The sequence below is a fragment of the Typopeltis vanoorti genome, chromosome 25 (genome assembly GCF_054136105.1).
Source record: "Typopeltis vanoorti isolate ZY-2024b chromosome 25, IOZ_Tvanoo_1.0, whole genome shotgun sequence".
Lineage (NCBI taxonomy): Eukaryota > Metazoa > Arthropoda > Arachnida > Uropygi > Thelyphonidae > Typopeltis > Typopeltis vanoorti.
The window spans coordinates 78262533-78276509 of record NC_143573.1 but is presented as its reverse complement, the minus strand read 5'-3'; the positions used below and the strand labels follow the sequence as shown (position 1 = coordinate 78276509).

General features: G+C 39.2%; 1 protein-coding gene across 1 annotated transcript in view; it reads left to right on the top strand.

Annotated features, from left to right (window-relative positions):
• Positions 1–13977, top strand: part of egg (SET domain bifurcated histone lysine methyltransferase eggless) — a 625200-nt gene that overhangs the window by 403638 nt on the left and 207585 nt on the right. Inside the window, exon 17 of the mRNA XM_090414562.1 lies at positions 2159–2344. Within this exon, the coding sequence (XP_090270688.1) occupies positions 2159–2344 (186 nt within the window). The remainder of the gene's footprint in view (positions 1–2158; positions 2345–13977) is intronic.

Sequence of the window (13977 nt, the reverse complement as noted above, 5' to 3'; positions counted from 1 at the left end):
GGCATGAAAAGCCAGTTATGGCACTGGCCTTGCCAATATACTAATGGAAAGAATCAAAAAAATTTTATTTATGCTAATTAATTAAATTTAACTAATTAATTAATTACATTAATTTTATATAACTGCATCTTTACATTTGTTTACATTTCTCTCAGCTGTGAATGGCACCATGTATGATGTGTAGGTTTTGATCATTTTTAATTTTTTGTAATAGATTTGTGTATATTTTAGGGCAGGAAATGATAGACTAGTATCTACATATATATATATATTGGATGCATTCATGACATACCTAATTTTCTTAATTTTTTTCGATATTTCTAGATTACATGGTTTATCTGCGAGTTTTTTTCAAATTTTAGCAATTCATGAAAATTTTTTTCAATATATTTATTGAAAAAAAATCAGCTTATAAGTGGACCTGCACAGTTCAAACCCATGTTGTTCAAGGGTCAATTGTAATTTGTATACTACCTTCAAACTATCCCGGAAGTTGTCTTCTTTCTTGCCACTATCAAAGATACATTATCACCTCTATCTTTGCCTGATATATATCAAATTTCTTCTTCTTGTCATCTTTGTTACTTTAGACAGACTGGCCATTCTGCTACTATCTATGCCCATATCTCTGAACTCTAATAATGTTACCCGCTACTGTACAGCTGTAATCAAGACAGCTCATGCATATTATGCTAATGCTGTATGACTCATTCTTGTATTCAGAGTTTAATTGTTGCAACCAGTTGTTCTGCCTCCTCCCTTAATGAAGCTCATGACTTATTTAGTGAAATAAGTGAAATATATAGGAGTAATAAACTCTATTTAGTTTTATCTTACATGCATGAAGCCGTTATTTGAAACATTATACTATGTCTAATGTGCATGTCTCTATTAAATGTCTAGTAATTTAATATGTATAATTGTTTAATACTATATATGATACTTAATTGTAGTAATTTTTGATCTTACTACAATTAAGTAATTGTAGTAAGATCAAAAATCTTACTACAGAAGATTTCTCTTCTGTATGTTTCTCGTTAGCTATCATTCATGCTTTCTCTATACTTCTTCCAGGTATCAAAAAGCAGGGAGGGAGATCACTCTTGTAACTAACAGATTTTATGATTTACTGAGAGTCAGGCCCGTTCTGTACCGGGGTGCAAAGGGTGCTGTGAATCCGGGTGACACAATTTAGGAGCGGTATAATCAAACACGTTCATAAAAAATAGGGAGCAAATAATACACTGAACTGTTTGTGGAAGGATTGCACAAAATGTTGCACCCAGGTGGTGCAAACCCGAGGAATGGCCCTGCTGAGAGTGAAATGAGAACTACAGAAGCTTCCAGGAAGATTGAAGGATATGTATCTTTCACTCTTTCTGTCAAAGTTAAATGTTTGCATATAAAGGCTATGAAAAGTTTGCTGACTGTTTATCAATTCATTTTATACAGCATGTGCACACAATACACATATAAAAACCAATATTTCAGAGCATTTGATTTTTTGTACTCAAAATTGAGAATTGTACTTTAACATTGTACTTCAAAGTGACTCCAGAATTTACTGTTTTCTGACTCCTGTTCCAGGTAAATATTAATATTACATGACACCTCCAGGGAGTCCAATGACTCATCGAGGGAGGGGGGGCACTTACTCTACAACTCTCTGCCTCCAGCCACCTCAATTCACCAACTAGTTACAACAAACTGCAACTACACTCATCATCTACACCAATGCCATCTACTGCCCATCACCACTAGTATTTTTGCAGCCAATCGCAAACATCCATGCCATTAGCAGGATTCGAACCTGCAGCCTTTTGGCTGGACAGATATGCTAACCACTCAGCCAACCAGGCCAGCATATAAGCAATATACGCCATTTTTACTATCTGCTTGAGAAAATTTAGCCACATCCTCTTTTCTACATATTTATCTCACTGTGTATTATTTCATTTACTAATGATCTTTAATATACACATTCTTAAACAATGTGATAAAGAAAAAAAAAATTTTTTTTTTCATTTGACTTTTCATTTGAAATTTACTATATAATTTTATTGAGATTTGTTATGAAAAGACATAAAAAGCAGATAATTTAAGAAAAATAGTGTAAAAATATAATCTCCTTTTTCCATTTTATCACTTTTTATTGTAGAAACACTTCTTTCTTGAAGATATTGCTTTTGGAAAGGAAAGTGTTCCAGTTTGCTGTGTTAATAGTTTAGATAATTCAAGTCCTCCATATGTCAAATATTGTGCAACCAGATTTCCAGCTAAGGGTGTTGAGCTACAGTTAGATCCTTCTTTTCTTTGTGGCTGTGATTGCAAAGACAATTGCCAGGTTCTTTTTTAAATTTTCTTTTTTTTTTCTAGGAATAAATTATGAATTATGATGTAAACCAACCAAGTTTTTAGAAAACATGGCATTAATCATTATATTTTGAATTCTTTGAGATCTAATATGATATATGCAAGGCTAATATCAGCATAATTCAAAAGCAAAGAGTTAATGAAAAATTAATATTGAAAAATACCCTGATATTTTTCAATATTAGTAATTCAGCATTTTTTTTCTTAATGGAAATAATTTGTATCTCAAACAATTTGTGATTTTTTGTTTTATGATCTTAAATTCAAATGCTTTATAAATAATCAATATCAAATATGTGTTTATATCAGTTATTATTTATTGTATTTTTGATTGGAAAGATCTTATTTTAAAGAATTAATATTTAAAAATTTTAATAATCTCTGATGAAATATTTTTCCAGCAAATTTATACAGTTCAGAGTTTATCCCATCTTCTCCTACTGATTTACCATTTTTATTTTACTTAGGTTGTCCTTCTGATCCATTGTGTGTGTGTGTGTGTGTGTGTGTGTGTGTGTGTGTACGTGCGTGCACACGCACGCACACGCAATGAATCAGAAGCTCCATTGGTACGTACTACAGTGGACCGAGAATAACTGTTTGATGAACCATTGACCATAGCCTGCCCTCTGGTGGTGAAAATAAATAAAATAAAATAAAAATAAATTAGAATTAAATTACAATAAAACATATAATTAAATTATGTTAGTAAAAACTACATTAGCAGTTAAAATCCCTGTTATTTTTAATTTGTTAGCTGCCTGAGAGTTATTGTGGTGTGGTTAAGGGACAAAGCTATATAACTGAGAGGATACCTCCACATAGCCTTTAAACGAATGTGGAGAACCGACTAGGGCTTCTGACCTAATGTCCAATCTTCACCTTCTCGTGGTGCACCCTGTTGGTATCTAACTGCACACTGAACGAACGAGGATGGGCTGCCAATTTGGGATTTAGCTGACCAAATTGTATTCTTATTGGCTTATACCAAAATGCAAAATGATGGTACAACATGACAAAATTTCATGCCGGCTGGGGCATCACCTAGTTAAACAAAGCCCCCCGTTGTTTTCGCCAGGGAACCAGGGCAAACAGCGAAAAGTCAGCTACTGGAACAAATCTGAAAACACACCCCAACTCAACATCACCAGAGTTAAAGATTGTTACTATCAACATAAGAAGCCTGAATAGCAAAGAAATGGAGCTAGCTGAAGAATTAGATAAGTATCAGATTGACATAATTGGGGTGACTGAAACTAAAAAGACAAAAACTGGTGAGATCTTTCTGAGCAATAAATACAAAATGTTATATTCAGGCAATGACAATCAAGGAAAAGAAGGAGTAGCCATAGTATTCAACACAAAATAAGAGGCTAATCTTCTTGAATGGCAGGCAGTCTCAAGCAGAGTAATGTATGCAAATATGAGAATGGGGAACTGGACAATGAGACTTATTTGTGCCTATGTTCCCACAGAAGGTTCTACTAAGGTAGAAGTGGAGGAATTTTTTGAGTCTTTAGAGAAAGCAGCCGACAGAATGAAAGAGGAAAAGTTGGTCCTTGTTAGGGATCTAAATAGCAAAGTAGGAAATAATTGTCAGACATACAAAAATATTTTGGGAAAATTTAGAAAAAGAACAAAGCTAATAATAATAATGGCAAATGCCTGTTGGATTTCGGCTCAGGACATGGACTGGTTATTACTAACACCATGTTCCAACATAAAAATATGTACAAATTCACATGGAGAGAAGAGGCAAGGAATAAGAAAAGACTCATTGACTATGTTATTGTTGATAGTAATGTTTTCTCCCGGGTGCAGGACACCAGAGTGTACAGAGGATTTGAAATTGGAAGTGATCACTATTTAGTCTTGAGCAGGATAAAATTGAATTTCATATTGAAAAGAATAACATGTAAAAAAGTTTTAAGTGAATAAAAGTTGAGCAGCTCTCAGATGTGAACTGTAGACTAAAATACACAAAAATTATTAAAGAAAAAATGAAAGAGTTTGAGAACAGCAATCAAACCTTGGAGATTCAGTGGCAAGCCTTGAAGAAAACCCTGATTGATTCAGCCAGAGAAGCTTGTGGTGAAGTTGTCTGCAAGGATAGAAAAATTAGAACTCCATGGTGGACACAGGAAGTAAAAGAGGCAGTGAAGGAAAAGAAGAAAGCATATCAAAAGTTCCTGGCAAATAAGTCAGCATGTGCTCTTAGAGAATACAGAGACAAATGTAAGAAAGCTAATAAACACTGTGTAAAACTAGCTAAACAAAAGTCATGGGAGGACTTTGGAAAGAACATAGAAAATAAATATCAAGAAGGTGGCAAAATTTTTGGAGGTTTTTGAAGAAGCTTAGAAATGGAGGAAAGAGTACTGTAAAAGGAGTTAGAGATGATAAAGGCGACATGAAAACAGGAGAAAAAGATATCCTTGAAGTATGGAGTACTTACTTCGAGAAATTGCTAAATGAAACAAGCAGTGACAGCCCAGTGGTAAAAAAACACTCAACAGGCATGCAGTCAGGAATACATATCCATACTTGAAGTAGAAAAAGCCATCAAAGACTTAAAATATGGAAAGGCAGCAGGAGTAAATGACATTCGACCAGAAATGCTGAAGTATGGTGGTATAAAAGTCTTACAGTGGCTGCACTGCATAGTTCAGAAAGCCTGGACAGAGGGACAAATTCCAAATTATTGGAGTCGAGTTCTCATAGTACCCATATTACTGAGTGTTCCTGGTAATATATATGCAAGTATACTTAAGAAACGGTTGAGAAAAATTGTGGAAGAAAAGCTTGGTGAAGAACAAGCTGGATTTATGCCAAATAGAGGCTGTCAGGATCATATCTTCACTTTACGACAAATAGTTGAGAAACCATGGGAATATAACAAAGATCTGTATTTAAGTTTTGTCGATCTGGAAAAGGCTTACGACAAGGTGCCAAGAGAGAAGCTATTCAATATGCTACAATTATATGGTGTCATTGGGGCTTTATATCAAACAATACTTAGTCTTTATTTGAGTTGCAAGTCAGCAGTTAGAATTGAAGGAAGTACAGGAAGATGGTTTAACATTAAATCTGGTGTTGGACAAGGATGTACATTATCCCCTCTGTTATTCATTACCTATATGGATCACATTCTGAAGGAAAATGGTATAAAACATGATATATTAACATTGGAGATGTTAATGTCAGCTCTTTGCTTTATGCAGACGATGTTATACTTCTAAATAAATCTGCTACAAGTCTGCATGATTCCCTGACTAAATTGAATATCATATCTATTACTGTTGTAATAGATATGGTATGAAGGTCAGCAATAAAAAACAAAAACAATGAAAATAGACAGAATCATTGAAAATGTCAACTGTGTTTTTTTATGGAGAACCTTTGGAATAAGTAAAACATTTCAGCTACTTAGGCACGATTTTTAGTGAATCAACAACAACAGAATCAACAGAGCTGGTATGGTAGGAAGTCAACTGAATAAATTCATATGGAATAAGAGAGAAATTTGTCAGAACACTAAATTAGCTGTATACAAGACTGTGTTCGAACCAGTTTTAACTTATGGATCTGAGAGCTGGGTCAGAAGTAAAACACTTGACCAAAGACTAGAAACCGCAGATATGAGAGTCCTGAGAAAGATTAGAGGCGTGAACAGATGGCATCATGGCAATATCGTATTAAAAACGAGGATATTAGGAAAGAATTTGACATTGTCAGCATCCAGGAATGCATTAGCAGAGCTAATCTCAGGTGGTATGTTCACTTAAATAGAATGGGCGAGGAAAGATTAGCAAAACAAGTGTTCTCTGCAAGGTTGGCAGGAAAATGATGCAAAGGAAGACCAAGATATAGGTGGATTGATATGCTACAAAATGCCTTAGACATTAGAAATATAAGATCTGATAATGTTGGAGTCTTGACAAGTAACAGACTGATTTGGAGGAAAATTGTAGATAGGAAGTTAGTAATGATGTCAATTTTTCATGTAGTACTCTCATATCCTGTACACCCCTTGAGGTATGTGGTAGGAATTTGATGATGATGAGTTACTGTGTTGTTATCCAGTTAAATTTCTTTTCTTTTGGTTTTTTGTAGGTAATTCTTCTTTTGCAGATGTCATGTGGGTTGTAGGTGAACAATCTGGGTCCATAGGTGTTTTAGGCTCCCAAATATCTGGATTGCTCACGTATGACCTCCATAACATTTGGAAAATGAATTCCCCACATAGTGAACAAAAGAAAAGAAATTTAATTGGATAACAACACAGTAACCCTCATGCAATTCACAAGTTAAAAGTATCAAAATTTTAAGAAACAACTGCTTTTGTGGTTTTTACTGAGATAATTGCTTTATTGTATTTTATTATTATACAGGGTGGCCATAAAATAAGTTTCCCTCTTTGGAGGCATGTGTAGCTAAAACCAATAAACGGAATGAGACCAAATTTTATATTGAGACTTTTGCAGGCATAGGGAGATGATTTCTGCGAAAAAAAAGATTTAGTACCAAAAGTCGCTGATAGGGGAATTTTTGCTGCTGGTGGAGCCAAAAACAAGCGGATAATTACATTAAAAGCAGATAAAATGGAATAATAACATTTCGATGCTGTATGCGACAGCCACATCACACATTCTGGCTGGATATGTGGCGCCTTACAATGATAATAATAATAATAATAATTAAACAAACAACAACTTGCGAGAGAGACAGAAATTAATGTAATGATTGAACTCACAGGAAATAATGTTTTATTCATCAGAATCAGGCTCCCCTGGACCACATACGTGATTTTCAATCTGCTGACCTTTCTTGTGTACAACAAATTGCATCCGGTGTGCGATATGCTCTACAGCTGAGCGTAAAGAGTTGGATTGGATGTTCATAACAACCCGTTTTATGTTCTCTTTCAAGACATGCAAGTTGGAAATGCCACCAACATACACAACGGATTTCGAATACGTCGGAAAGATCTGATAACTGATAACCCACTCATTATTGAAATGCTGGCATAAAAGGTGCTGTACTGAATGTTCAATGTGTGGTCGTGCTCCATCCTACATAAAAATTATGGAGTCCAAACATTGTCTTTGCTGCAATGCAGAAATGACAAAATTTTCTGGTAGTCATCGATAAATCTCTCATCATGCCTTACTTCATGTAATATGCATCTGTTATATTATCTTTAGACTGGTCCCTCCTCTTCCTCCCTTGCTTCTTTCTTTCTTTCTTCTCTTCTTGCTCCTTTCCCCTGAATGCTGTTAGAGTATTTGAGGGGAATTTTTCCTATTTTGCTGTGTCATTTCGTCTTGTGCTAACAGGACATTATCAAACACTGTAACATGATCAGGCCATCAAAAAATGTTCATACCGCATCATCCGTCATGCAGGTTACCAAGGGATGCATTTGGGTTTTAGGCAAAGGGACCTGTTCGAAAAATATGTTACAGTCTCCCTTAGACACCACTCCTCAGCACTCTGCCAGAGGAAATAAACACCCCCTAAACACCTCCCGCTACCTGTTTGGGGAGGTGTTTAGGGGCAGCGCAAAGAAATGGTTCTGCAAAAGGACGAAATGGCAACGACAACAGCACCAGACTATGGCTTTAGGCAACTGGAACATCTTCTCTCTGACAGGGAAGGAGTTGTAACTGGTTGAGGAAGCCAAGTGCTACTGGCTAGACTTAGTCGGGCTTTCTTCGACCAAGGGCTCTGGAACTGTCGACCTGGATAAGGGGTGGAAGCTCTACTACTCTGGTGTGAGCCCGACAATGTCTGCTCAGGCGGGTGTGGGGATACTCACAAGCCCCCAGCTGTCAGACTGTGTTGCTGAGTGGATCCTATTGGGGGGATGGATATGTGTGTTAAGGCTTCAGATGAAAAACCATGATTTGGCTGTGGTGCAAGCCTATGCACCTAATCTGGAGTCAAAATACTCTACCTTCTTAGAGGAAGTGGATGCTGCTTTTGACAGGGTGGCAGACATGGAATCAGTCCTGCTAATGGGTGACTTTAATGCACATGTTGGAACAGATGTCCATGTTCCAACAATTGATGGAGCCCATTGATGGAGTTTCCTCTAGCGCCCCTGACCTTAAAGCGAATGGGTTGAAATTATTGGACTTCTGCTGTACTAGCAGCTTGTCCATAATGAATACCTTCTTCCAGCACCGAGAAGTCCATAAGTATACCTGGTAAGGGATACACTAGAACAAGGGTCTCTGATTGACTTCTTTATAGTCTCAGCAGACCTATTTTCCTCAGTTTTGAATATTTGTGTGAGAAGAGGGGCAGAACTGTCAACTGACCACCACCTTGTTGTGTGCATTCTACAGCTTCAGAAACCAGATGCTACCATCAATGCTGGTAGGCCTAAGCAGCTATACGTGTGAAATGGGAGGCATTGGAAAATGAGGCTGTGAGGAAGAATTTTGCAGATGACATTTCCTCCAGGTTCAAAGATATTTTCAAGCATACTGCAGATGTTGAGGAGGAGTGGAAGCTGTTCAGAACAGCTGTTACTGCTTCTGCACTCTCATGCTGTGGCAAAAAGTGGCTCAGCGTGGCAACAGGCAGTGAGAAAAGAGGACACCTTGGTGGAACCAAGAAGTCCAAAAAACTGTCCGGGCAAAAAAGGAGTCCTACCTAATATGGCTTAGAGTCAGGTCACCTGAGATGCATTTGCGGTATACTGAGGCACGAAAAGCTGCTGCTGAGGCAGTAAAGACAGCAAAGCAGAAGGCTTGGGAATCCTTTGGAGAAAGATTAGACTCATCCTATGCAAATGCAAACAAAGTATTCTGGCAAACCATCTGCCGCCTTTGAGGGAGGAAATTGTGCACAGCAAGGGCAATTAAGGCCTCTGATGGTACACTTTTAACCGAGAAGGATATCCTCCATAGATGGAGGGAATACTTTGAGAGCCTTCTTAACCCAGGTGGCCAGCAGTTGTAGACATCCCAGAGGTGCAAATTGGGGCAATGACTAGTCTCACAGCAGAAGAGGTCCATTTAGCAATAAAATCAGTAAAATCAGGCAAGGCTGCTGGCGATGATGAAATTCGGCCCAAAACGCTAAGAGCCTTAAAGCGAGATGTGTTCTGTGGCTGACTCGAGTGTGTCAGGCTGCTTGGATATCTGGGCGAGCACCAAAGCAATGGCAGACAGGCATAATAATACCAGTCTTCAAGAAGGGAGACCAGAAGGATTGCAGTAACTATCGTGGCATCTCTCTCTGCTCAGCCTGCCTGGGAAAGTGTATGCTAGGTACTTGGAAAGACGGTGCAGAAGCATAGTTGAGTCAGGAAGTCCAGGAAGAACAATGTGGCTTTTGTCCTGGTAGAAGTGCAACTGACCAAATCTTCACTTTAAGGCAAATCTTTGAGAAATCTTGGGAATATGCCAAGAATGTCTACACATATTTTGTGGACTTGGAGAAGGCATATGACCGGGTTCCTCAGGATAAGTTCCTCACGAATAATGTGTGTTGAACGTACCGACAAATAACCGGCGGAAGTCTGTGACGGCAAAAAATAGAATGTACGTAAACGTCAATAAAATGAAGGAGCGAGTGCTGTATGGGGATTCGCTATTAAGAGGCGTAATAATTGAGAGTTTAACGAAGTCATACCAGCCGGGTGCGAACATAAAGGACGTCAGCGAATCTATTCGACTGCAAAAACAGAGGGTGAAAGAGATGATAATAGTGGCAGGAACGAATGATTTGAAAGAGGACAAAATGGAAATGATAGAGGATGTGAGGGAGTTGTTTGAGGTAGCAAAAGAGAAGAGTGAGAGAGTTAGGATGGTGAGTATCTTACCGCGGTATGACAGCGAAGTGTTTAGAAGGAGGGCCATAATTGCCAATGACTTTATGCGTGGGTTATGCATGGAGAGTGGTGTGGAATTTGTGGATGTGTGGAATGAGTTATGGGCGAAAGGACTTATATAAGATGGATGGGTTACATTTGAATGGAGTTGGTGTACGGAGACTTGAAAGAGTGTTGATGAATGATGTGGAAGTGGATGTACAGACTCAGGGAAACTAGATTTATTAAGAGGGGGGGGAGTAGATATGCAGACTTTAGGGGGGGCAGTTAAGTGTATGAATGAGTATATTACGCCCGGGCGAGTACGACGGACAACAAATCAGAATGGGATAATTAGTATAAGGAATCAAAGTAGGGATGGGACAAATGGGCTTCTGCGATTCATGTACACTAATGCCAGGAGTATTAGGAACAAGAAGGAAGAGTTTTTGGCCATGGTTGGCACTTCCAGGCCACAGGTTGTCGGTATTAGTGAAACATGGCTGACAGAGGATGATAAAGCTAGTGGGATTGAATGCGATGGGTATAGCGTGTTCAGGAGTGACAGGGTGAATAAAAAGGGGGGAGGAGTGTTATTGATGATAGCTGATGAGCTTCAGCCAAGGAGTATAGAATTTGAACTGCAGGATGGGGAAAAAAGCACATTTGAGGCTGTTTGGTGTGAGATACAATCTAGCAGAACAAAATATACAATTGGGTGCTGCTATAGACCGGGTGATGGAGTGGATGGTGGGAATAGTATGCATAAGCAAATAGAAGAAATGAATGGAAGGAGGGTAATTATTATGGGTGATTTCAATTATGGTAACATTGACTGGAAAGAGGAGAGGGCACATGGGAGGAAGGAATTGGATTTTATGCAGTTATTAAGGGACAACTATCTACGGCAACATGTATTGGAAAATACCAGGGGGCAGAGAGTGCTGGACCTAGTAATTGCAACTGAGAATGTAGCTGTAACGAACATGACCATGTTGCCACCAATTGGTGAGAGTGACCATAAGGTCATGACTTGGGAGGTGGCTAAAGGAGTCGAATTTACAATTAAGACAGGGTATATGTGGAATTACCGGGCTGGTAAGTATGACAAGCTTAGGTGTGTGCTTGGCTCAATGCCATGGCATGTAAAACTGCAAGGGCTGGATGTTGATGGTGCATGGGAGGTGGTTAAGAACTGTTTGCAGGAGGCAATGGTTGACTGTATACCAAGAGTCCGAATAATAAATCAGGTAGGGGTTAAATGGATGAATAACACTATTAAGCTTGAGCTGCAAAAAAAGAAACAATTGTGGAGGGAATTTAAGGAGAAGGGTGACCATCAGGTGCATGAACAGTATAAAGCTCAGGCCAGGATGGTAACAAGGGTGGTAAGAAAAGCAAAAGCAGATTACGAAAGGAAATTGGCCATGCAGGCTAAAGAGAATCCCAAACAGTTTTTTCAATATGTTGCAAGTAAAAGGAAAAATGCTCATGGTAGAATGATCTTAAAAAATGCTGAGGGTAGGGAGGTAACTGAATCAGTCGATGTTGTGGAATTACTGAGCGAGCACTTTGCAAGAGTATATCATCCAGGTGGTGGCTTTGCGGAAATGGAGGAACCAACAGCTTATACTGGAATTGTGATGAATGAGGTAGAGGTAACTAGTCTATTACAGAACCTCAATGTCAATACATCTGTGGGATTGGATGGTATACCAGCTCGTGTCGTACGTGAAGCGGCCAAAGAATTGTCAGTGCCCTTGACCATTATGTTTAATTTGAGCCTCAGGACTGGGTCAGTCCCAAGGGGGTGGAAAGAGGGGAAAATAGTTCCACTGCACAAAGGTGGTTCCAAGGCTGCTGTTGAAAATTACCGGCCAATCAGCATAACAGGAATCATTATCAAGGTCTTAGAGAAAATAGTCAAGAGGAAAATACAAGATTGGATAGAAGAAAATGGGATACTGTATCGGGGACAGCATGGTTTTGTGAAGGGTAGGTCATGCCTCAGTAACTTGCTCACGTATTATAACACAGTGACGGCTGAACTGGATAAGGGTAATGGGTTTACAGTGATTCTGCTGGACCTTGCTAAGGCCTTTGACAGGATACCACATGGAATTCTAATCAGTAAATTGCAGCATATGAGAATGGACATAGGGTTGGTGAGATGGATAGGAGGGTGGTTGACGGAGAGATATCAGAGAGTGGTTTACTCAGGAGTAGAGTCCACTAGACGGCCTGTGACTAGTGGTGTACCACAAGGATCTGTTCTTGGACCACTGCTGTTTAATTTGTTCATAAATGATATAGGAAAGGATCTGAGAGGAACAGTTCATTTGTTTGCGGATGATGCGAAGTTGGGTAGGGCAATAGTGAATGCAGATGACGTCAAAATTTTGCAGGATGATTTGGATAGATTGGAGGTCTGGGCTAGGGAGAATGGATGTCAATTTAATGTGGCAAAATGTAAGGTTATGCATTTTGGGGTGAAAAGATGGGAGGCAGTTTACTGCATTGGTGGAACCGTGCTCCAGGAAATTGATGAGGCACGAGATTTAGGAGTGTTGGTGGATAAGGAATTGAAATTTAGGGGACACATTGCAAAAGTGGCCAAATCAGCTCATCAAATCACTTGGTTGCTGAAGAATACGTTGACAAGCAGAGACAAGCAGGTTATTGTTCCTCTGTATCGAGCCTTGATAAGACCTCATCTCGACTACTGTGCTCAGATTTGGTCACCTAGGTTTCTTCTTGATGGGGAGGAGGTGGAGAGGATCCAGAGGCGAGTGACCAAGATGATAGCAGGTCTGTGGAATGAACCGTATGAGAACAGGTTGAGGATTTGTGGGTTGCAAAAATTGGTTGATAGGCGGAGGAGGGGAGATATGATTGAGACATTCAAATTACTGAAGGGTTTGTATAAAATTAATTCAGAAGATATTTTTGAGAACAGGGCTGGTTGTGGGAGGACTAGGGGACATCCATGGAAACTGGGCAAAAGTGTGGTTAGTAAAGGTGTTAGAGCTGGGTTCTTTACTTTTAGAGTAGTGAATGAGTGGAATGCGCTCCCTGAGTCTGTGGTGGATGCTGTGACAGTGAATGAGTTTAAGGCGAGGTATGATAGATACTGTATGAATGTCGAATAGTTGTGATGAAAATGATTTGGGGCCTCCCTCGATGAGTCTAATGACTCCCTGGAGTTGCCCGTAATAATAATAATAATAATAATAATAATAAGCTTTGGCAAGTAGTACAGGAGTGTGGAGTGGATGGCCAACTATTAGCTGCCATCAAGTCCCTGTATGAATGCCCAGAGTTTTGTGTCAGGGTAAACAGCACAAAGTCTGAACCTTTCACAGTCTCCATTGGCCTTTGCCAAGGGTGTGTTCTGTCACCCCTCCTTTTCATAATATGTATGGACTGGATTGATAGGCACAGCCGAGGCAGTGAGTGTGTCAGAATTGGAAGATGTAGCATTGGATGTCTGCTTTTTGCAGATGACCTAGTTCTGCTTAGCTCTTCCACAGATGACCTCCAGCAGACCCTGGATAGGTTTGTAGCTGTTTGTGCAGATGCCGGAATGAAGATCAGTGTGGCCAAAACTGAAACATTTGTGGTCTCAGGACAACCATCCCAGTGCACTCTACATGTAAGTGGAGTCCCAATGAGGCAGGTGGAGAAGTTTAAATACTTTGGGTCCATATTCACGAATGATGAAAAATGGGACGTAGAGCTAGAAACTCGAAATGGCTAAGCAAGCTCAATATTGCGGGAGCTTG